The sequence below is a fragment of the Lissotriton helveticus genome, chromosome 3_1 (genome assembly GCF_964261635.1).
Source record: "Lissotriton helveticus chromosome 3_1, aLisHel1.1, whole genome shotgun sequence".
Classification (NCBI taxonomy): domain Eukaryota; kingdom Metazoa; phylum Chordata; class Amphibia; order Caudata; family Salamandridae; genus Lissotriton; species Lissotriton helveticus.
This window is the reverse complement of record NC_136061.1, coordinates 979946501-979972653: the sequence shown is the minus strand read 5'-3', so window position 1 is coordinate 979972653 and position 26153 is coordinate 979946501. Positions and strand designations below refer to the sequence as shown.

The window sequence follows — 26153 nt, the reverse complement described above, 5'->3', positions numbered from 1 at the left end:
TCCCTGGTTTAGGGGTGTTGGACAGCCTCTGTTGTTGTTAATGATCTCCACAACATTTGCCATAGATGGAAACAATATGAAATAGTGTACCTTTGCTGTCTTTAAATGATATTGCCTAGGGTCTGTTCACCATGCTGCTATGAAATCCCAATTTCATGCATGGATTTTCTTTCTCGTAAATACATAGAAGCAGCAGTTTTGCGGTGCGCACTTCAGAATCAAAATAATCCTAAGCATCATATACTGCTTAGCATCCCAGAGTGGAGCTACGCAGCAGTATGTGCATTTCCTTTTCCTCATATGTAAAGATCTTACCGTATTTACTCTGAACCACTCACTAACTTGGGAGAAGGCTTCTCGAGGTCCGTAAACAAGGTAGCTACAGATCATGGGTTTTTCTGCTGTTCTCTTTTAATCCAACTCTCGGGTATCCAACTCAGGTTTTCATTACTGAGCATGCTAAAGCTGCTTCATGACATAGTACAACTGAAAGGATGTGCCATTATCTCTTTGTCATTGACCGTGATCTACCAGGCCGCCATTTTACATTGCTAACATTTATTCAGAGTTTTGAAAGGAATTAATTTTACAAAGAGTGGTGCAGCTTGAACTGACTGTACCTTAGAATCCTCACTAGTGTGTGGAAATAAACATTGGAAATTCAAAAACATGTCTGCAAAATTTACACTGATCTACATTGTACTTTATTTTCTTTTTACATATATATCTTGTTAAACCTGCTCTTTAGTGCCAGGGTATAAAAAAAAAACACATTTTGGATTACTTGTTTTACATTTCCGTACAATGTGCTTTGCATTTAAAATGTAACTTATAATAATACACTATCATCAGTTCTACAAGTACTTACTTGCACCCACTGGGGTGAACCACTCAAGAACTCCATGTACCAGATTCCGTAGGGGCGACCCGGAGGAGGGGCTAGCGGTGTGCGCTCCATTGCGATTGCTTCTGCAAATTGGCTCCCTTGAGCTTTGAGCCGACGGGCTCCTGGACGACGCACCTGCGTGCCGGTTCTGGCATCGAGGCCTTTGACTGTTGTTTGGCGGCCTTCTCTTCCACCCCTAACTATTTTCTCTACTGATGAGGGAAGTTATCCCGAAACCCGAGCCATGTCTCGGGCGATATCCAAAAACCCGGGACATGTATCGGGTCTAGAGATCATCAGTTCTACAAGTACTTACTTGCACCCACTGGGGTGAACCACTCAAGAACTCCATGTACCAGATTCCCTAGGGGCGACCCGGAGGAGGGCCTAGCGGTGTGCGCTCCATTGCGATTGCTTCTACAAATTGGCTCCCTTAAGCTTTGAGCCGACGGGCTCCTGGACGACGCACCTGCGTGCCGGTTCTGGCATCGAGGCCTTTGACGGTTGTTTGGCGGCCTTCTCTTCCACCCCTAACTATTTTCTCTACTGATGAGGGAAGTTATCCCGAAACCCGAGCCATGTCTCGGGCGATATCCAAAAACCCGGGACATGTATCGGGTCTAGAGATAATCAGTTCTACAAGTACTTATTTGCACCCACTGGGGTGAACCACTCAAGAACTCCATGTACCAGATTCCCTAGGGGCGACCCGGAGGAGGGGCTAGCGGTGTGCGCTCCATTGCGATTGCTTCTACAAATTGGCTCCCTTGAGCTTTGAGCCGACGGGCTCCTGGACGACGCACCTGCGTGCCGGTTCTGGCATCGAGGCCTTTGACGGTTGTTTGGCGGCCTTCTCTTCCACCCCTAACTATTTTCTCTACTGATGAGGGAAGTTATCCCGAAACCCGAGCCATGTCTCGGGCGATATCCAAAAACCCGGGACATGTATCGGGTCTAGAGATCATCAGTTCTACAAGTACTTACTTGCACCCACTGGGGTGAACCACTCAAGAACTCCATGTACCAGATTCCCTAGGGGCGACCCGGAGGAGGGGCTAGCGGTGTGCGCTCCATTGCGATTGCTTCTACAAATTGGCTCCCTTGAGCTTTGAGCCGACGGGCTCCTGGACGACGCACCTGCGTGCCGGTTCTGGCATCGAGGCCGTTGACGGTTGTTTGGCGGCCTTCTCTTCCACCCCTAACTATTTTCTCTACTGATGAGGGAAGTTATCCCGAAACCCGAGCCATGTCTCGGGCGATATCCAAAAACCCGGGACATGTATCGGGTCTAGAGATCATCAGTTCTACAAGTACTTACTTGCACCCACTGGGGTGAACCACTCAAGAACTCCATGTACCAGATTCCCTAGGGGCGACCCGGAGGAGGGGCTAGCGGTGTGCGCTCCATTGCGATTGCTTCTACAAATTGGCTCCCTTGAGCTTTAAGCCGACGGGCTCCTGGACGACGCACCTGCGTGCCGGTTCTGGCATCGAGGCCTTTGACGGTTGTTTGGCGGCCTTCTCTTCCACCCCTAACTATTTTCTCTACTGATGAGGGAAGTTATCCCGAAACCCGAGCCATGTCTCGGGCGATATCCAAAAACCCGGGACATGTATCGGGTCTAGAGATCATCAGTTCTACAAGTACTTACTTGCACCCACTGGGGTGAACCACTCAAGAACTCCATGTACCAGATTCCCTAGGGGCGACCCGGAGGAGGGGCTAGCGGTGTGCGCTCCATTGCGATTGCTTCTACAAATTGGCTCCCTTGAGCTTTGAGCCGACGGGCTCCTGGACAACGCACCTGCGTGCCGGTTCTGGCATCGAGGCCTTTGACGGTTGTTTGGCGGCCTTCTATTCCACCCCTAACTATTTTCTCTACTGATGAGGGAAGTTATCCCGAAACCCGAGCCATGTCTCGGGCGATATCCAAAAACCCGGGACATGTATCGGGTCTAGAGATCATCAGTTCTACAAGTACTTACTTGCACCCACTGGGGTGAACCACTCAAGAACTCCATGTACCAGATTCCCTAGGGGCGACCCGGAGGAGGGGCTAGCGGTGTGCGCTCCATTGCGATTGCTTCTACAAATTGGCTCCCTTGAGCTTTGAGCCGACGGGCTCCTGGACGACGCACCTGCCTGCCGGTTCTGGCATCGAGGCCGTTGACGGTTGTTTGGCGGTCTTCTCTTCCACCCCTAACTATTTTCTCTATTGATGAGGGAAGTTATCCCGAAACCCGAGCCATGTCTCGGGCGATATCCAAAAACCCGGGACATGTATCGGGTCTAGAGATCATCAGTTCTACAAGTACTTACTTGAACCCACTGGGGTGAACCACTCAAGAACTCCATGTACCAGATTCCCTAGGGGCGACCCGGAGGAGGGGCTAAAATATTTGCACATTATCACCAACAAAACAAGCATTGGAAATGCAATAGGTCTCGCAATAACGCGAGTCTGAACTATTAGCATTGTAAATGATAATGCCCTTTATTTTTGCGTTCTGGTTTTTGGAACATAAATAAAAGGCTTTGTCATTTACAAGGCCTATAGCTTAAATTTGCGTTAAAACGAGACTTATTGCATTGCAATGGTGGTGGTGCTGCTGAGTTTTTTCTGAATCTGCACTCTGAATCTGCACTCTGAATCTGCACCCACAATCTGCACCCACAATCTGCACCCACAATCTGCACCCACAATCTGCACCCACAATCTGCACCCACAATCTGCACCCTGAATCTGCACCCTGAATCTGCACCCACAATCTGCACCCACAATCTGCACCCACAATCTGCACCCACAATCTGCACCCACAATCTGCACCCTGAATCTGCACTCACAATCTGCACTCACAATCTGCACTCACAATCTGCACTCACAATCTGCACCCACAATCTGCACCCTGAATCTGCACCCACAATCTGCACCCACAATCTGCACCCACAATCTGCACTCTGAATCTGCACCCACAATCTGCACCCACAATCTGCACCCACAATCTGCACCCACAATCTGCACCCACAATCTGCATCCACAATCTGCACCCTGAATCTGCACCCTGAATCTGCACCCACAATCTGCACCCACAATCTGCACCCACAATCTGCACCCACAATCTGCACCCACAATCTGCACCCACAATCTGCACCCACAATCTGCACCCACAATCTGCACCCATAATGTGTGAGTGGCGTTGCTTGGGTGAGTGGCGTTGCTTGGGTGAGTGGCGTTGCTTGGGTGAGTGGCGTTGCTTGGGTGAGTGGCGTTGCGTGGGTGAGTTGCGTGGCGTTGCGTGGCTGAGTGGCGTTGCGTGGCTGAGTGGCGTTGCGTGGCTGAGTGGCGTTGCGTTGCGTGGCTGAGTGGCGTTGCGTGGCTGAGTGGCGTTGCGTGTGTGAGTGGCGTTGCGCGTGTGAGTGGCGTTGCACTTGTGAGTGGCGTTGCGTGTGTGAGTGGCGTTGCGCGTGTGAGTGGCGTTGCGCGTGTGAGTGGCGTTGCGCGTGTGAGTGGCGTTGCGTGGCTGAGTGGCGTTGCGTGGCTGAGTGGCGTTGCGTGGCTGAGTGGCGTTGCGTGTGTGAGTGGCGTTGCGTGTGTGAGTGGCGTTGCGTGTGTGAGTGGCGTTGCGCGTGTGAGTGGCGTTGCGTGTGTGAGTGGCGTTGCGTGGGTGAGTTGTGTTGCGTGTGTGAGTGGTGTTGCTTGGGTGAGTGGCGTTGCGTGGGTGAGTGGGGTTGCGTGTGTGAGTGGGGTTGCGTGGATGAGTGGCGTTGCGTGGGTGAGTGGTGTTGCTTGGGTGAGTGGCGTTGCGTGGGTGAGTGTGGTGTTGTGTGGATGATAGTGGGCTTGCGTGGGTGTGAGTGGCGTTGCGTGTCTGTAAGTGTTGCTGTGTGGGTGAAAGTGGCACAGAGCCTTTGATGTGGCCTTGCGCAGGAGAAATGCTGCTGCTGCTAATTAAATACAAGAGTGGCCGGGAAACACAAGTACGGCCGGCCACATAATTAGGGGAGGAGAAGCCGCACAGCACACGCTGGGAGAAGCCCTTTGATGTGCTGTGCGGCCGCGATGCGCGCTCTGTGCTGGGGGAGGGCCATTAGCCTGAACTCGCGGCAAGATCAAACGAAGGGTGGGAGGGACATTGAGGAACAGATGTCCATGAAAGTGTATGGGCCAAATGCGCGTGCCTGTACGTGCACTCGAAGAAAACGCCACGGAAAAAAGCGGTGGTTTGACAATCAGTTCGAGCACTTGAATTCTCCCCCATTTTCCATTGCTTCGCAATGGTAAGGGACGAGACCTAAAAACACATTTCTCAAAACATTGAAAAAATCTTTTATAGCCACATTTTATTGTTTTTTTTTAGAAAGGCAGGTATATTAGTAAAACATTCACAGATTTGTCTGCAATCTCTGTCAAAGAATGAATACTAAACTGATGACATTCAAATGGTCCAAACTTTCTAAAGTGTACTAATTCAATTAATCATGTAATATAAAAAATACATGACAAGTAATAGGGCCCTACATTGCCATCTTGGGGTTAAGGTGCCATTTATAAACAAGCCGGCCTTGGACCTTCTCGTTTATAAGTGTCACCAAATCCCCTCGATGAGGATGGGGGGAAAGGAGAACAGGCTCATGAACAATAAGAAAATATTGAAGAACTTAAAATATAATGTAGATTTACATTCTTAAATTGATGGATATAGATAGTGTATTTTTTGATTATGGAATTGAACACTTGTCCCAGTATGAGCACTGGGGCAGATATCCTACAACTTGTTTTTCAGTTGATAACAGAGATTCATGAGTAACTGGTGCTGTTGGGTGAATGATTTGTGCGCCTTTGAACTCTCATTGACTCAAACTTTTGTGGCTTCTGTTGCTGTCCCCTATCATCCCAGCTGTACTTATGACTGTTCTTTCAGCACCAACATTACCTATTCAGAGCTGGAGAGCAGTTGGAGGGGTCCAGCTCCCCCATGTAAGCTGTGTATCTTCCATCCATCCTCATCACTCTGCCCTGGCTTAACATGTGTTGAAAAGTTTAGCGGAACGCACCCTTTCCTCAGCTAGGTGGTCCTTATCTGCCATGTCAGGTTTTTATGGATTTAAATTATTCACTGTAAGACTGGCAAGTCTGCACCCAGCTGCTAACATCAATGCCCACTCTACTCTTAACTTAATTTTAATATTTATACTACAGTACAGAATATTTTGGCAAATCTGTGGGTCAGAGCTGCAGTGTAGCTGGACGTTTGTGATGGAGTCACCGGTAGGAGTCCGGCAAATCAATAAGAAGTCCTAAACAGTGAGGGTGTGGCCATAAAGACCAAGGTGGAGGTCCTTTAAATTTGCTGCTCTGCCACCGATCCTTTTTTAAGAAAAAGAAACTTTATTGTTCGGGGCATATGAGCTGTAGATCATATGCTGTGCATAGATCGCCATCTTGTGCTGGGTCTGGATGTTTGCACTTTGTTTTTGTTCGAAGAAGTCTTTCCAGACACGAGGTAGGTGACTCCTCCTTTTGGTGATAGTGCGCATGGGTATTGACTCCATCTTTAGATTGTTTTTTTTTTTCCGCCATTGGTTTTGGATGTGTATTGCTGCGCTCCGGTTCGGCACTGTGTCCCGGACCCCTACGATGCGCAATCCACTACCCTCGAAGGTATTGTTATCTATCGCGGACCCAAATACAGACAATGACCCTGATTTGTATCCCTCCAGACATTCCCCACCTGATGATAACATTGGGTACAATGAGCTCTTTAACAGGGCTGCTCAATATCATGGGGTGGAGCTCCATAAAGAGCCTTTAGAAGAGGATTTCCTCTTTGAAACACTTCTCAAAGAGCCATGCATACCTTACCAATGCTAAAAGGCTTGTTAAAACACACAAATGAGGTATTTAAAGATCCTGTACGGGCAGGAATAATTACACCTAGGGTGGACAAAAACATGAACCCACACCAACACATTAAAGGCCAGTTGCCCTTAGACTCTCTTGTAGTCACCATGACTCACAAGAGAGCCAACTCTCAAACCACAGATGAGCTTATTGATGCCTCTGGCAAAAGAGTGGCTTCACAGGCAGAAAATCACTGGAGCATTGCCAACGCTTAAGCTCTACTGGCTCGTTATGCTAGGGCTCATTACGATGAGTTAGAAAAACTCATACACTATTTACCTCACAAACACAAATCTAAGGCTACTGACCTTATCCAGGAAGGTAAACTTATCACTAATACATCCATCAGGTGTCCCCTAGAAGCAGCAGACACAGCAGCTCGTGCAGTGAACAGCAGTTTACTCTTACACAGGCATGGTTGGTTGAGAATATCAGGCTTCAAGCCAGAGGTGCAACCTCCACCCTCAACCAACAATTCGACAAGAAGCATCTCTTTGGCCCAGCGGTTGATACCTCGCTGGAAAAAATGAAAAAAGGCATGGAGGTTGCAAAGTCCATGGGGGCTTTGCAGTTACCTGCCACTTGGGGTTCCTTTCGCCGCTCCTTTTACAGGGGTGGTTCCAAAACTGTATCCACCTAAAATTCTCCTCTTACAAGGACAACAACCAATCCCCCACTTCAAGAGGTTATTTCAGAGAAGGTTTTAGAGGAAACAATGGTAAGGTAAGAGGCAGAAGCAAGTCCACACGCACTTCCCCCACAAACAAACAGTGACTTCCTTCCGCTATCCCCCGATCATTCCACCCCTGTCGTGACACGTCTCTCTCAATTCCTACCTGTCTGGAATTCAATCACCTCAGTCAAGTGGGTACTACAAATTATCCAATATGGTTACTGCCTGAACCTTAAAGACACTCGCCCAAATATTCTTCCAAGATCACATGCGATGTCACGAGAGCATCTTACCCTTCTAAGGCAAGAGGTTCTTTCTCTTTTGGACAAACACGCTATAGAGCCAGTCCCATTACAATACCAGGGGACTGGGGTATACTCCCTGTACTTTTTAATTCTCAAAAAGGACGGCTCTCTCAGGCCTATACTAGACCTCAGAGAACTAAATCTGTACATTTGGTCAGGACCACTTAAACATGGTTACACTCCAACAGGTGCTCCCACTCCTTCAACAAGGCGACTTTCTGTCCACTGTGGACCTAAAGGACTCCTACTTTCATATTCCCATTCACCCTGCTCAACGGAAAGTCCTCGGGTTTGTGGTGGAAGGCCAACATTATCAATTCAAAGTTCTCCCATTTGAAGTAACTACTGCACCAGGGTTTTTGCAAAATGTCTGGCAGTAGTTGCGGCTCATCTAAGAAGATAGCACATTCACATCTTCCCTTACTTAGACGACTGGCTAATAAAAGCCAGCAGCAAAGCTGCCTACGCCACACTCAAAAAACAGCCCATCTGCTTTTCAACCTTGGGTTCACTGTAAACCTCACCAAATCTCATCTCCAACCATCCAACACATAAGTTTATCTAGGAGCTACAATAGATACCCAAAGAGTTCTAGCGTGTCCCAACCCAGTCAGAATCCGCAACATGCAGACTCTAATTCTCAGTTTCAGCCTCAACACTCGTTACCAGCTCGAGTGTTCTTGGAATTGCTAGGAATGATGGCGTCTTGCATTTTAATCATTCCTTACGCATGACTACAAATGCTCCCCTACAGGAATGCTTAGCACGTCAGTGGAACCAGGCTCAAGGTCAGCTATCCGGTCTAATGTTAATGGACAGCCACACCCATCACTCTCTGCAATGGTGGAACATACAAAACCTTTCCAAGGGGCGGCCATTCGTCGACCTGGAACCACAGATAGTGTTAAGAGCAGAAGCATCGCTCACTGGTTGGGGAGCTCATCTCCAAAAACATATCATTCAGGGCATGTGGACTCTGCAACAGAAACAACTCCACATAAACCATCTAGAACTGCTAGCAATTTTTCTAGCATTGAAAGCATTTCAACTTCATCTGGTAGGCAAAGCTCTCCTGATTCGCACAGACAACATGACAGCAATGTACTACATACAAAAACAGGGGGGGACACTCTCCAACTCTCACAGCTAGACCATAGCATCTGGAGATGGGCCATACCTCACAAAATATATCTTCTTGCAGAACACATTCCAGGAGTAAACAACCAGATTGCAGATCTGCTCAGTCATCGACAACCGATCCACGAATGGGAACTCCACCCTCAGGTTCTCCAAATGTGGGGCTTTCTAGAGATAGATCTGTTTGCCACCCACCTAAACGCAAAATGCCCAAACTTCACATCCAGGTATCCACACCCATTGTCCAAAGGCAATGCACTATGGATGAACTGGTCAGGGATATTTGCTTACGCTTTTCTGCCTCTCCCACTCATTCCATCAGTGGTTTGGAAGCTCAGACAACAGTCCCTGATACTAATCCTGGTTGCTCCCACATGGGCCCATCAACCCTGGTTCACAGCCCTGTTAGAGCTGTCCGTAGTTCCTCACTAAAAACGTCACCTTACTCCCAGTCTCCTCACTCAAAACCATGGAGGGATAAGACATCCAGATTCCAGTCATCTCAACCTTGCGATCTGGCACCTGAAATCCTAGAGTTTGGCTATCTTAATCTTCCACCAGACTGCATGAATATCATCAAAGAGGCTAGGCGCCCTACCACAAGAGCATGCCATGCAGCAGAGTGGTAGCGGTTTGTGATTTATTGTGACAACAATCTTATCAATCCACTCGACGCTTCAATACAAAACATCATTTGTTATCTATTACATCTATAGTGCTCTAATTTAGCGTACACATCCATATGCTTACATCCTGCTGCAATAGCTGCATATCTGCAAAACAGACAGCATTTGAGTCTTTTTAGAGTGGCTGTTATTAAAGGATTTATGGAAGGACTTAAAAGAGTCATTCTCCCCAGACGTTCACCTGCTCCAGTGTGGACTCTCAACATCGTTCTTACAAGACTAATGGGTCCACCCTTTGAGCCATTGCTCAAATGTGAAGTACAATTTCTCACTTGGAAGGTAGCCTTACTCATAGCCATCACATCTCTGAGAAGAGTGGGCACTAACCATAGAAGAACCATTTTTACAAATACATCAAAACTAAGTGGATCTTAGGACTAACCCCTAATTTTTACCTAAAGTCTTTTCTGCCTTTCAAGTCAACCAATCTGTTGAGTTACCTGTCTTCTTCCCTCAGCGAGATCCTGTGGCAGAACATGCTCTTCACACCTTAGATGTCAAAAGAGCCTTACTATACTACGTTGAAAGGACAGAACCTTTCAGGAAGACCAAGCAACTTTTTGTTGCTTTTGCTTCACCACATAAAGACAATCCAATATCAAAATCAGGTATTGCAAGGTGGATAGTTGAGTGCATTCAAATATGCTATGCAAAAGCAAAACACACAATAACAATTCCCCCTAGAGCGCACTCATAATGGGGGCTTCTATGGCATTCTTAGGAAGTATACCTCTAGATGACATCTGCCAAGTTGCAACATGGTCTACACCACACACATTCACAAAACATTACAGTGTAGATGTGTTAGCAAGACAGCAAGTTAGTGTGGGCCAGGCAGTTTTACGGACACTATTTCAGACCACTGCAACAGCTACAGGTTAGCCACCGCTTTGGAGATAACTGCTTTATAGTCTATGCACAGCATGTGATCTACAGCTCATATGCCTCGAACGGCAAATGGTACTGACCCAGTATGCATCTGTTCTTTGCATATAGAGCTGTAGTCATGCGCCCACCTGCCTCCCCGGGTAACTTTACCTGTTGCAGTAACATCTTACTTAGATACAATATACATGGACATCTCTCTTTAGTACTCTTACTAACTCCATCATCACCATTCTGTGGCAAAACAATCTAAAGATGGAGTCAATGCCCATGCACACTAACACCAAAAGGAGGAGTCACCTACCTCGTGACTGGAAACCTCAGGTCAGCCATCTGTTGAGCCGGGGGTGGGAGTGTGTGCATCAAGTGTATTGCTATGCAGCATTTGGCCAGGACTAGGCTTAGAAGGGCAAACCTATGTCTTAGGTGCACACCTTTTTTCGGTGTTGGGAGTACCCCTAGGAGGCATTGTTTGACTGGCTCTTCAAGCTGTACGCCTGTGGCCGTTCGGAGTCTCTGTATTACTTGCTGCCAGTATGGTTGCAATCTGGCGCAGGTCCCAGTCATGTGGCAGGGTCTGACCCACAGCATGGGCATGCAGGGGATCAGCTTGTTTTGAAGTGTGCCAGTCTTTTTGCTGTTAAGTAGGTGCGGTGTAAGGAGTAAAACTGGTTTAGCTTAAATCCTGCATTACTGGCTACCTCGCGGATCTGTGCAAATGCTCTCTTCAATTCACCATCTGTGAGAGAGGAGGGTAAATCCACCTCCCATCGGTCTTTGATTGTGGAAATTGCAAGTGTGCGGTCTTCTTTCATGACTTTATATATCAGTGAGGTCAGTCCTCTGGTGGACCACTGATACAGCATTGGTCGTAATGTGTGTGACTCTTGTGGTTTGTCTGGATAAACGGGGTAGATCTCGCAGACCGTGTGCATTATTTTGGCATACTGTAGGAAACGCCCTCTCGGCACCTGGTACCATTCCCCTGCTTCTTCCAGAGTCCGGAAGGTCCCATTCATGAATAGGTCTCCCACTGTCTCGCACCCCTTCGTACCAGATGGTGATGTCCATTACCGATTGAATCCGGCGAAATCCCTGCAGATATTGAAGGGGGAGTGTGGCCGCCTATGGGACCCTGCAGACAACCTGCGCGACAGCTTGTTCCCATGCCTCTGTCACCAGTTGTGCTGTATGTGGGCAAGCACTCTGTGCTCGCGAGTCCATCATAAGCCATCTTGGTAGGTCCTCTCCTCTAGCCAAGTCGGCTAGTAGCGCCTTTTCTGTTATGACAGTCAGTGCACCATAGTGCTGCATACTGTAGTAGCCGTGCATAGTAGTAGAGTCTGAAGTCCTAGCCCTCCCTGCTCCTTGTCCAACTTCAACAATTCAAGTTTTACCCTGCTGTGACCCCCGGCCCACATAAGCGACACCAGGAGGCTATACTTCAAAAATAGATGCCGGGATATTGTAGAAGGATTTCTGCATGACATATAGGCATTGGGGCAACATAACCATTCGTGCCATGGCCACCCGTCCAATGACCGATATGGGGAGTTTGTTCCAGAACCGGACCAATTCCTTTAGGCCCGTGATCACCGCCCCCATGTTAAGGGTGTATTGTGCTTCCGGTGAGTGTGCCACGTGTATGCCCAGGTATCGGAAACGGTCCCTCCTCCAGCCAAGCCCCACGTCCAACAGTGCTGTAGGATTACCCCCTGCCAGTGCGGCCAACGGGAATACAACCGTTTTTTGACTATTTATTTGTAGGCCTGATACAGTCCCAAAGGAGGTTAAGGAATCTAGGAGTGCTGGTACAGGCTCCTCCGGCTGCTGGACATAGAGGAGTACATCGTCCGCATACAGGGAGATGACGTGTGCGCGGCCATCGACTGGATGCCCCACCTGTTTAGGTTGTGTGAGTGGAATCACCAGTTGCTCTACTGCCAGGGTGAAAAGAAGCAGAGATAATGGGCATCCCTGCCTCGTGCCACTTTCGATGGATATAATATCTGAGGCTTGGCCTCCACTGCATACCCGGGCACTGGGCTACTAGTAGAACAGTTGGACCCGTTATATATATTCGCCGCTGATCCTTTTATCATGCAGTAACCTGACTCAGTGTAACATCTACCCTTCCTGCAATCCCTTACCTGCTGTAGCGGCTGCCTGGAGCAGTGTTGGCTTACTGTATATTGTGGGTTCTGCTTTCTGCAGGATCTGCGGTGTGTTGCTGCCTTTGCGGACAGGGCATTGCGAATGCCGGTGGGTGGACACGGTTGTGACTCTGACGACCCGCCCTCGACTGCCCCATTACCCTATGAGGGAGAGCCTTATGATGCTTCCTTGCTTGCTGGCCATCCCTGGCACCGCAGTGGCTGCTCGTGACCTGGACGGCGCTCACATTAAACTCACTGGAGAGGGGCTTGCAGCTCCTCACTGGTTAGGAAAGGCGGCACTGGATCATTGACTATCAGAGGAGTCTAACACCTTGCAGGGTGTCCCATTTACTGGGCCTGGATATTGCATAAGTATGCTATATGACTTCCTCAAAAGGGTCTCCTTAACTTGGCTCTTCCACATCTATGCTCCATTCCAAGTGGAGCACACGTGTCAAAGCTATCTGTAGACACGGTTCTTCAGTATCTAATTGTTGTGGGCCGTGAAGGAAGACTCATTAGATGATTGACCAAGGGCCTTGGAAAACACAGCAGGGTTCCTCTGACTGACCTGAGGGAAAAATGGGAGGCAGACTTTAGGAGGGCCCTCAGTGACAAAGAATGTGAGAGATAAATAATGTAACCTGCTATGGTGTCAAACACCAGGTTCAAGCTCATCCAATACTTCCTCTTACATAGAGCATATATCACTCCTTTGAAAATAAAGAACTATTTCTCTGACACAAACTCCTGCTGCCCACAATGTAATTTACTTGATACTCGCATGATCCACAAGCTATGGTCCTGTCCCTCCCTTTGACCATATTGGAGTGTGTGCGTGTGTGTCTGTGGGGGGTCATTTCACATCTCTATCACATCACAGGTTAGTGGCTTGCGCATTAGGGATGTTTGGTGCTCTCCAGAGAACAAACTTTCAACCGTTTTATTGACCTTGATCTGCTGCTTGCATAATGCATAGTGACTTGGCCCTGGAAGGCAAGCACTTCACCACAGCTTTCTATATGGTATCAATCGATGTGGTATGTGCAGAGGCAGAAAATTGTGCATTCTAAAACTAAGAGGCCAGGGGCTTGAGAAAATATCTTCTTTCACTGGGGTAGGAGGTGCTGCTCTGTGCCTTCCAGACTCAAAGCATACATGACCCTCACCTTGAGTACATGCTTCGTGGACAGGTAACTTTGCTGGCCGCTGTGACTGTCCTTGACTGGGGATTGGGAAGGGGGTTGGTCCAGAAACTCATCGAAGACTCACACCACCTGTGTATTGCTCCATTGCCCCTGTATTGTACGTTCCGCACACATACACACTCCGGTTGAATACACCATTCCAACTGTACTTCCTGCCTCCATTGTGCAACTCAACTATTGCTCATGGTACTACATGTGGCCCTTGTCAGTGTTTCACAGGGTTTTGTTTTGTTAATTTTTTTTAATATGTTGTGTAGTGCCTCCCATGTCAGATTTATGTTGGCAAACATTCATAACAAACAGAACTTTTGTCCTCATTGTCTACCCAACTTGCTCCAATCTACCCCGAAGGCATCTGCACACTGACTCAGCATACTGGATATGTAGGCATATGGAAGTGGGGGCTCTTGTCTACCAGTGTTAAAAGATACTTGAGGGCCTATATGGAGCATTCCGGGGTGCCTCTTTACCGGACTTATCAAGCCTAGTCGCACTCCACAATACACTACCACAGGGGCGCAGCCTGATGGCGCCGGGAGTGTCTACAGAGTAGCAGGGCAGCAGAATCATAGGACAATTTCAGAGAAAACAAAAAAAAATCATGCCGCCACTAACTCTGAGTCGTCCCCCACTTCAAAAGATTCCAGAAGGCTCGCTTGTTTTGGCTGCCTGTTCTCATGAGATCTAAGCTAGAGACTTTTAACACCGATGACTGCCAATCCGAGAAGGAGGGAGGTGAGGGTTCAGTTAATTTTTTACAAATTTCTTTTCTGGCCAACAGGATGTCATAAAAAAGAAGTTGTTTAGCGGGGCCCATCACACCGTCCACATGGCCGAAAATAATCTGTGATAGATTGATAGTGATAGGGCACCCAAGGGATATTGTCAGTGTTTTACCAATAGAGTCCCAAAAAATGGTGAGGGCAGGCCATTCAAAAAACATGTGAATGTCAGAGGCAGCTTTCGTCCTACACCTCATGCAGCACACCGGGGGGCCCTTTGAGAGTCTTGATAGTCTCTGGGGTGAAAAATAGGCCCTGTGAATAGTAAACAGGTGATTTCTTTGGAACATGCTGGTTTAACTACCTCCCACAGAGTCTTACAGGTGTTTAGCCACAGATGTTAACTGTCATGATCCAGAAGGAAGGGAACTACCCCAGAGATTGTTGGCCAGTTCAAATTCGTGATCTACCTCTTCCAATATAGCTTGATACCAAAAAGAAGCTTCCTTCCTTTCTGGAACCTTGTTAACAAGCTGATGTTCCAAATAGTTGCCCCCTCGGATTTGGTATTTGCTCTGGGTAGATTTCTGTGACTGAGCCCAACTGTCCATCTGTAAGTATTTAAACCTGGAGAGGCCTATACCCACTCTGACTCTGACTCTAAGTCAGAAACTAAAGTCCCTTCCACAAACAGATCTCCCCAGATCTCAATCCCAGCTTCTCTCAGGGATAGGACCAGCCTATCTTTAAGCCATCCCGGGCCTCTCGGCGTATCCCACAAAGGGCCCATGCTAGAAAAATACCCTAGCGCTTCTGAGCATCTCAACTTAGCCCATGTTTTAGCTAAACCCTGTAAAACCTTTAGCTTGATTTTTTTGTAAAATTTAGGATTTAGGATCGCCAAATTTAAACAAAAATCCCTCCTCTGGTAACCTAGCACCTCTAAGCATAGCCAAGAATATGTCGCCGGCCCCAGTGTTAGTAGGCATTTTCAATAGCATGCGAGAATGAGAGAGTTGGAAAGCCCAGGCGTACATCTGAAGATCTGGAGCAGCTAGGCCTCCCTTTTCCCTCCGCCGCCTTAATTTTTCCAGGCGATCCTAGGCGAGTGATAGGCCCAAATAAATGAATTAATGTCACTCTGCAGCTTAACTGAGGTGTTCTCAAAGTAAAGGGGAATGGTATTGAAAAAAAACTTAATTTTAGGCAAAATTGACATTTTGTCTAAATTCACCCGTCCCAAAATAGACTGGGTTGTAGAGCCCATACTCGCATACGTTTTCGGCACTCCCTCGCCACATCTGAGAAATTGGTTTCAACAATCTTGGTAACAACCTGAAGGATGCTGATTCCAGGATATCTAATTTTAGAGCTAAGCTGCAGCCCTTGCTGAATCTCACCCATATTCCAAGCCATAATATCTGTTTTGGCGGCATTTATTTCATACCTGGAAACCGCTCCGAATTCCTGGGCTAAATTGACAACCGAGGGAAGAGCTGTATGCAGATCAGAAGAAAAAAACAGAATGTCGTCTGCATACAGGGCTACCTTCCTCTCCCACTCCCCATACCTAAAGGGCTTGATGTTAAAATAATTTCTTAAACGTTGGGCAAAGGGCTCGATATGCAAGTCGAATAGGAGAGGGCAGCCATGACGAGTACCCCTTGTAATCTTAAAGGGGTCAGAAAGAGTTCCGTTCACCAGAAGGCTTGTGGAAGGATTCTGATATATCAGCCCAACAGCTCGGCAAAATTTTTCCCCGATCTTGAACTTACCCAGGACCCCCGACAGGTATAACCAATTTACCCTGTTGAAGGCCTTGGTAGCATCAAGAGTCAGTACTGCCAGTGGGAGAGATTGAGTAGATGCAATATCAATAGCACCGATCAAGTCGTACGTTAAGTCTGAAAGCTGTCGACCCCTCACAAAGCCCCTCTGATCCTGATGCAAGATGTCTCCAGCTACTCGCCCCAGTCTTGTGGCCATAACAAAAGCAAAGATTTTATAATCAGCATTCAGGATAGATATTGGCATGTAGGACCCACAACTAGATGCAGCTTTGCCAGGTTTTAAAATCAGAGTTATAGATGCATTGTCCCACGAGGCTTGAGGGGCTACCCCCTCCTGAAGTATCCGATTGAAAAGAGCAGTCAAAATAGGAACAATTTCCTTGCCTAGAATTCTATAAATTTCCGAGGGAATGCCGTCAGGACCTGCCGCCTTCCCCTTTTTACAGCCCACAAAAGCTTTATTGACCTCTTCCTGTGTAATGGGTTGGTTGAGATAACCTTGTTGTTCTGTGGTTAAGGAAGGCAATATGACCTAATTCAGCCAGATCTCAATACTAGAATGGTCAATGCATTTATCCTCATTATAGAGGTCTTGAAAGAAAGACTGAAAAAACCTACTTATATTTTCATCTTGTGTGAAGGTTAGGTTATCTTGCGTGATTGACCCAATATAGTTTCTAGCTTGATCGGACTTTGTTTTTCAGGCGAGGAGCTTGCCTGCCCCTTCGCCATACTCAGAATGAGCAATTTTACTCGCCTCCCACCTGCGAAATAACTGTGTATTTAAAACTGTTTCCAGCTGTCCTTTCAAACTTATCCACTTGTTTTGTTGCTCTTGAGATGTTCCAGAGGAGGTACCATTGGATCGATCTAATTCCGATTGCAACCCTTTTATTCCAGCCTCAATAGTTGAAACCTCTTTTCTGTATCTTTTTTCCCTGTAACTAGCCCTGCTGGTAATTTGGCCACGTAGAAAGGCTTTATAGGTCTCCCATACACACGCTATTGAGGCAGAAGCTATGTTCACTTTCATGAACCATTCTGTCTCCAAAATCAAAGATGAGATCATTTCGTCCTCCAAAAGTAGTGAGTGATCAAAGGACCATGTCCTAGGAAAACAAGGAACTGTGCCCTCCACTTCCAGCCAAACTGCAGAATGATCAGATAAATGAGAGGGGAGATATGAGATGTTCTTGACTATACCTTTCAATGAGTGACTAACCAATATAAAATCGATCTTAGACTGATGCCGATATTTGTAGTTACGAAATGAAAATCCAGATTTTTGGCCTGATCTTAACCTACAAATGTCAGAATAAGCATATTGCCTCATAGCTTCAAGTAAAAAGACCCGGGTTTTAGAGGGGACCAAAGCGCGGCTGTTAGGTGATTTATCTAGGAATGGATCCAAGACAATATTGAAGTCCCCTGCTAGGATAGTAGTTTGTTCTGGAAACTTTAGTAGATGAGAAAAGATAGTTTTAAGAGAAGAAGGGTCATCTTGGTTAGGACCATAGTACCCGACAATGGTAGTCTGCGCCCCCAAAATGTTGAGGTTCCCAATGACCCATCTGCCACCTGGGTCAACCAATTGTGATAGGAGCCGGGCCTTTGCTGTTTTCTTAAAAAGGATCGCGACCCCCCTAATATTCACAGTCTGAGTTGTACTAACTATGAAATCAATCCACCGATTCTTCCTGGAAAGAGAGATCATCTCTGGTTCCAATAAATGGGTCTCCTGGAGGACAATAACCTGCGCACTAGAATCTCGCAAATATTGTAAAATCTTATCTCTTCTAGGTCTAGTACGCAGGCCATTGACGTTCCAGGAGAGAATCTGTAGTCTAGTCATAACCAAAGTAGCCTCCACTCCATCGTATCGAGTTTTGGCTAAGAATCCACATCGGCCTATTCAGTCGAAACAGATTAGAACCATAAGTCATTCTGAAAAAAAAGAAGATTGCTATGAGGAGAATGAGGAATTAAAAAAAAAAAATCCCTGCAACACCCACCCCTGTTCCCCGTTCCCTTGCCTACCCAAGCCCCCCCACCCCCATGTTATTAATGATTCACATTATGTTAAAGTCCTAAACAATTTAGTAATGTTGAAAGGGAGGGGCAGGGTCACATCACTATTAAACATACGTTAGTAAAGGAGAATAGTGTAATATAAAGTGAACTCTGAGAAACCCTACATTATATGATCAACCCAGTACAGTAGGACAAGAATTTCAACTTCTCCATCAACTTGTCCAAAGTGGTATTGTTACATTTTGGGTAGCCATGTATAAAATAGAAGTTAACAGGATGGTAGAGTAGTGGCTGAACGGAAGCCTTGTGAGCATACACTTGTGTTGACTGAATCAGTTGAAGATCTAAGATGTTTCAAAGGTTAGGAATTATTTCAAAAGAGAAATATGCTATCACAAAACTTCTGTTTGGGGTTTGTTTTGTCTTTGGTAACTGTCAGATCTGGATATAGATGGCTTTTGTTTTAACCCTGTAATGAAGTACTTGTGTGCTAGTTCTAGATATTGAAAACAGGATTGCTCAACAAAGCTTCACTGTTTTCTGAATTAGGAGTCTCATATCTCACATCAGATATTTCATAGAGCTTTAAGAGGTTGCAACCTATCGGGAGGCATTTGCCTGCAAAGAGATTAATTATAGTCTTGAAAACTAAGATAGAATCTTCTTTAAAAGTGTAATTGCTTTTCTGTTGATTATATTAGTGCTAAGGATTGCCACAGAGCTTTTGTCTTATTTTGATCCTGTGCGTGCTTTTCCAGAATGATGGAATGATCATTAGAGTAGCACACAATTTACCCTAAAGGTTAACCGATTCCTCCCTTAAAATACTTTATATTTGTCCATTGCTTTCTATAGAAAGAAAGCTCAATGAATTGGATGTCATGAGAGCTTTATTTTTTCTTCGATAATATGAGACCCATAGGGTAAGTTTTTACGGATTTTGGATAGGGTCTCTCACTTAACTCAGTTCTTGCTGCCCTAGAATAGGTGGTTGTTAATTCCTCAAGACTTTTCACATGTATAGACTTCTGTAGGTAGATTCACAGCAGATCTTCCAAAATAAAATCCTTTTGTATGGAAATAAAAAAATGAGGGCTGCTATATTTGTTATAGCCTTCTTTAATGAGGGGAATAGTTTAAAGTATGTATTTTAAGCTACTGTTGCTTCTGTAGTGAGTTTTACCATATAGTCCTGGTAGATTTGAATCATTTGTTTCATTTGTTTTGAGAAAATATTTTTTTCAAGATACTTTTTATAGGACAGCAATTGTGTGTGTGTGTTTTTTAATAGCAATTTTCACCCTGTGGGTGGTGTCTAAGGCTTCCAACATGGTCTCAGGGATGTTCTGTATGTTGTAGTTTGTTGTTGGTCTTGAACTTGTGCTTTGCTGTGCTTTGTTGATGCTCCTGACTGCACTAACACCTTTACATTCTTAATACCTCTTGAATTTATTGATGACTGAAGTTAATATTTCTGTGTAATAAAACATTTGTCCTATCTTCTTGCTCTTCAGATGTCCACACTGAAGCAGTGCAGGCAGCATTGGCCAAATACAAAGAGAGGAAAATGCCCATGCCTTCAAAACGACGAACGACCTCTGGGCATCCTTCAGTAGAAACTTACACACCTCCAGGTTTGTAATCAATGGCCTCCACTGATGTGGTAAAAGAATATGTTCTGCAATGTTATACTTGACTTAACCACCATTGTCAGCATTGCCAAATATGTAATACCTACCTAGAGCTCATGCTGTTATGATATTTGAAAGTGGTTAAGACTGCAAGGCCATTTCAGTCTTCCAATTTCCTACATGTTTGTTGCAAATTGAGCCCAATTGGCCTCCATCTTTACCCCTGCTTCGTCACTAAGGGTGATCCCCTTCTTCAGATCCAGAGGTTTTCTTAAACTAATTTGATGGTTTTGTTCCCATTACGTCATTTCTTACATACTGAGAAAATACTGTTTTATGTTACTCCTGTGTTTTACTTTTGCTGCGTCCCCATCCATCAGTCTTGTGTATTTGCAGTTTGTTTCATCATATCCCCTGTTCCATTTGCCTCTGGTTTGAACATATTTAAATACATCTGACATGCATCCAATAAAGCACTTCCATCCACGTATCCCTGCATAACTGTTGAGAATTGTTGGCAGTCTCATGCAGGACTAAAAAATAATGTTTAAGAGGCCTTGCAGTAAGAGCACCAAGTTACCTTTGTTTAACATGTTGTCATCACACCAAGATGAGCTTCTCTTGGCACTTGCCTTTTTGGGCAGGTATTTTTCTCTGTTTCTCCACCTTTCATGGAGTTTTATTGAATATTTCCCATTGAAGGGAATGCCAAATTTTTTTTTAATTGCATCCTTCCACTGCGCTCGATTGCTAAGAACAGAATTTAACCAATGCATTGGATGCGGAAGACTGTTTTCTTCCGCATCAAACCCACACAAAGCCAGTATTTCATGTCTTGGCATCCATTTTAACCATTCCTTATAGTTTAGTTAAAGGCCATTCGAGTTTAAGGCCCACTCTTTCTACTAATCCTACTTTATCAAACTCCACCAGCTAAACTTGTTGATATGGACTCTCCTTGTTCTTTGTTAAGGATCAGTATTTGTCTACCTGAAACAGGCCACACTGAATACCTTGGCTTTCTAAAGTACTTTACTCAAAATCTGAATAAGCTGTAGCCATGCTATTCTTTCCTGATCACTTAGTGGTAATTTTACGATTGCTTGAGGAAACAGCAAAGGTTACTTCTCTTCACCCTTCCACATCAAAGTGCATAGAAAGGAAGACTTGTTCATCAGTCTTCACAATGTGGATGATTTAAATAGCCCTGATGAATTCCTTCCATTCTATGCAGCTAAAGGATTTCTGTCCCAGCCCCCTAAAGGTAAAGAAGCTGCTTTGCAGAAAATACATGTGTATATCAAAGACATCATGAATAACTCCGTTGGATGGGGATATGGTCAGCTCCCTGTGGAATAGGAATCAATCTCCATTGCTCCAGTCTGGCGTCCCCGAATCCTTCAAATATCTGTTACATTTTAATACAGTTCAGCCTTCACACTTAGGCATTAGAACTCTGGATCCTGAATAGTGTTGGGAGGCACTCAGTTAACAGTGTGATCATGGGGGAAAAAAGTCGGAAAGTTTTACCTGTGACCCTGGTAGGCAAACAGATCCCAGGATCGCAGCTGCGAGTCCCTTTGGACGAGGTGGTGGACTGACACGGGTGCTGCATTTGGAGAGAGAGGTTAATCTGGGATACCCCAGTGGGGTCCCAACCGGGTGGTGAGACACAGAGAGATGCACACTGGGAGCACGTGGCTCAGAAGAGAGCTTGCTTATGGCAAACTCCTTGAGGCAATACCATCTCTGATGCAGGATAAGGATGTGGAGCAACTAGATGATTGTTTTGGGAGCAACCTTGTGAGACCGCCCTGGACTACAAGCCTGTCCCGGGCCTGGGCGTGGAAGCTATAACAGGTGTGTGCACAAGCTGCGGGATTCTGGCCAGGAAAGAAGAACCCTGCCATTTGGTGCTGGGGGACTTCCGGCCACCGAGAATGAACCATATTCACATTAGAGGATTGAGCTGAATCAGCCTAACGTGCCTGGGGTAATGATCTTGGTAGAAACACTACTGCCAGTCTGTGAACTGCAAAACCCCCCACTGGGAGCTATCACCTAAAGGTTTCTTAGTGACATTACTCTAGGGGCGGTTGTGATAGGATCTCAGGACATAGTCGAGTGAATGGTCTTGCAGTAACACTTGTGTTCTGTTGGGCTCCCTGCTTTTCTGTCCCTTATAGCATCAGCACCCCAAATCAGAATTTGCAGGTGACCCACACCCACCATGAAACTAGACTTGGACACAAAAGACTCTACATACTACAAGGGGGCCAGCCTCCAACTCCAGGTCACCGTGTTCCTAAATCAGTATCTAGCAACAATGGAATGGACATCCGACTTCTGGAAGCCCTTCATTAACTGAACAGGGATGTTGTAATCAAAGGGCATGAAGGTTGGGACAGATGAAAGTTGTAAACTGTATGGTATACATTTTCCCGGACTTTTTGCATCTGTTCCCCACAAATCTTAAGGTTGTGCCTGGTGAACAAACTTAGTTCTTCTCTGGATCCTAAGAAATGTGGGGCTGGCTCAAATCCTATGAATAAAATCTAGGTTGCTCGACTAGTTCGCAACTAATGAAACATAGGAATGGAGGAGGGCAAGAATCACAACGTAGTGCCAGGCCATGGTCAGAAGAGCCTCAGCTTTGGAGGCTGCAGGCATCCTCCAGGACTCGGACAATTACACTAATCTGAAACTCTAATTCTTACTCTGATCTCTCCATGAATGGTGAGACGGAACTCCCTGTTGTAATCCCGAGAACAACTGATGACTTGTGAGGATCCTACCTTTCCATGGTGCTTGTCTGGTTGAGACTGTGAATCACCCGTTACCATGGAACTCATAAGCCAATGTTACTGTAATGGGATTAGGGCAGAAGGGAAAGTACTGAGAGTGCCAACGTGGCCCCTCTAGACTTTCTTTTCGGCCTTGAGGATGAACTATTCAGTTTACTATGTTTTAATTGCATGGAGTAAGTTTATTTCTCTGCCTCAAGATGTGAAAGATGGGTGTTAATGCAATTTCTGAGTGATCACGCATCTTAGTCATGCTGGGTGTGCAATGCGGGCTAGAACGGTACCTAGTGGAGTGGCAGTCAGGCCGGAAGGGGGGGGGGGTGAATAATAATTTGTGGTGGCTACTAGACATGGGGCGAGTATCCATAATATGTACAGTTGGCGGAGTTGAGTAGGTGCCACTGTCTTATGTGGAACATTCAGAGTTTCGGTTCTGTGATGCAACATTTTCAGATACACTCATATCTTAATTTCAGGGGAACCCTTTTCCTGCAAGAGATTCTCTTAAAAAAGCAGGACGTTTGTTAGTTGCAACTACAAGTCTAGGCCAAGTATTTGCCACTGGATGCGCTAACATTTTGAGTGATGTCCTACTATGGATGATGCATGGGACACTGTTCACTGCCACAGAAATGCACCTTGATGGGGAGAGGCGTTTTTTCCTTCTAAGAGGCAAATTAGATAGTAAAAAAATATTAGGTATCATTTATGCCTAAATACTTAACAACTTTGTTTCTACACACATTGTCAGGTGGGTTGACACAATAGCTCCAACTTCTCTTGGTACTTTGGGGAGGGTTGGAAGTGGAGGGTGTAGAGGGAAGGCCTTTACAACAGCATACTAGATCTGGATTGATCTCACCCGCCACTTTTAGGTGCACCATTGAGGACAGCTGAAGGATTCGTTTTTTGGATGGGACACAGGGACCTCACTGATGGCTGGAGGCTGTTACATTCCGGGAAAAGGGAATGTTCTTTCTACTCCCTGGTACATGATCTCCATGTCAGGCGCACTCCTATGTTATGCTCATACCCATTACAATCCATGATTAAACACTGAATACTTATGCACAACGCTTTCTGAGGTAAAAAACACATCTAAGTTACCGTTTGTGGATCCATCATGAAGTGCTTTTCAATGGAGAACAGTTTTGACAGACCCACTTTTATGGAAATTGCATATAATGAATGTCTTTTTTTGTCAAAAACTGTTTGTTGCAATTTCAAAGAATTAATAACTTGTGGTACTCAATTCAGCAGTACAGTAAGCCAAGAGTGATAAGTAGCTAAAGTTAGGACACATCTTTCTCACAAGTACTCGTCAAGGTCTAAAGAGTTCACGGATACAAATGTCCTCTTAAACAGTTAGTTCAACGAACCTTCGCCATAATACTGGATGCATCGGCGCTACATTTACACAAGTTCACAGTATAACAGAAAAACGAAATAACCAAATAAAATAAAAACAAAGCTGTGACGTGTATTGTATGTATGCTAAGAAACAGAGGGGTCCAATGGGTATGCAGAGGCGGACCGGGCAGGGAGAAAGGGCAACGGGGCCAACATCCCACACACCCCAGGACCCGGCAGGCGGAGACGCCCAGATAGGGGGCCTGGGTATCTCAAAGGTCCCAGGGCCAACATCATAGGGTATGGGGTTTAAGGTTTGGAAGAAGTGCAGCGCACACAGTCTGGGACTACAGGCAAAAAGCGTAAACCCCTCCGACTGGTAGGCTACCAAGGCACTCCAAATGTAGTCTAACCCTGTAAGGGCATCTGCCGTTATATATACCATGCGTTCGAGTGCCAAAGATCGCCACAACCGGGCATGCCATTGTGAAAGCGAGGGGGCTCCGCCTTCCCCCTTGCCTCTGCCATCGCCATTTTGGATGCCCCTAAGCATAGCCACAAAATGGACTGGTCCCCCTCTCCCCCGTTTGGTGCTTCAGACCGGGATCGCGCACCCCTAAAAGGACATGTTCCAGGGAATCTGAGATTGGGTAGCCTATTATCTTCCTGATCTGGGCATGGATTTCTTTCCAAAAGGGTTGAATGGCAGGGCAACCAGATATGGCTGAATTCGCCCAGTAGCCCACAGCCCCTCCAACACCTCTCTGAAGCATCTGGTAAGAGGGTATGGAGCTTTTAGGGGTATATTATGAATGTATTTTGAAACAAAATGTCTTGATCAGTCATAAAGAATCATGAAGGGTATGTTCCTCAGTAGGTCATGTAGCAGATATTAAGAATCTTAACCAGGATCTATGCACACTGCCCAAAACATGGAGGGGTGATACCTCATGCATATGTGATCCACGGCCAGAAGCGATGCAGCTCATTCTGCAACTGAAATAAGTGCAGAGGTCGGATTGTGGCCTCTTGTTGCTGTTGGGTTGGGTTACCACAGATGAGTTATTTATAGTCTAGACTGCAAAATAAATGTATGCTACACACATTTAAATTTTTAGTTATGTTTCATGATTCTTTGCAACCAAATCGAAAGTTATCTGTAAATACTCAGTACCTGACAATTAGCTTTAACTTCATCCTAGTTGACTTTGTAATATTTCTCTGATGTAAAGCGCACACCTGAAACAGTCAACTTCACTAACCACTTCGAATGAGTACATTGTAAGGAAGGTATTATACTTGTCTCCTAGTCTCCTAGACTAGTCTCCTAGACTTGTCTCCTAGACATTCTATCATGCATCTCTGATCAATATTTACAATTCTATATCTCTTTGTATTTAGATTGTATTACACATTGTTGCCACCTTGTTTCAGTCCATGTCCTGGATTAGTTTCCACTCTTAATTATCACTACATGCATACGTTATTATTTACCTGCATGTCTCACCAGAGTACTAAGGAATAGGTCTGAAAGTCCTTCTTCTTTCAATTGTATGGGACCACACTGAAAAGAACACCACAGGTATATAAATGATCTCTTACTCTCGCCCATTTAAGATACCACTATGCACCAAGAGATATAAAAAATGAACAACCCTTACCATCATCTTATTGCAGTAAGGATCGAGTCATACCCTCAATTGCCACTGATGTGTTGATATTGTATGTTCTCCGAGAGTATCCCCTTTAATTGGAATCAGCTCTGGAACTGATGAAAGTGCAATGCCATTTCTCACTCAAGTTGATCTTAACATAAAGCTATCAATTGAGTTAATTCTCTTGTACCTGAATTATAACCAGTGTCTGCGTGGGTGGGTGAGTAGTGCGCGTTACAAATGTCTTGATTGACTTGTGACTGTATCCCCATTGAATATTAATATGCAAAAATATCTCACCTATGAGGCCACATCTCCCTGTGTTACAAAA

General features: G+C 45.7%; 1 protein-coding gene across 2 annotated transcripts in view; it reads left to right on the top strand.

The window, feature by feature from the left end:
- The window catches only part of DIP2A (DIP2 acetate--CoA ligase A), a 784944-nt gene that overhangs the window by 269322 nt on the left and 489469 nt on the right, over positions 1-26153 (top strand). For both annotated transcript variants that reach the window (XM_078681430.1, XM_078681429.1), the window contains exon 4: positions 19897-20016. In XM_078681430.1, coding sequence (XP_078537556.1) covers positions 19897-20016 — 120 coding nt within the window. The remainder of the gene's footprint in view (positions 1-19896; positions 20017-26153) is intronic.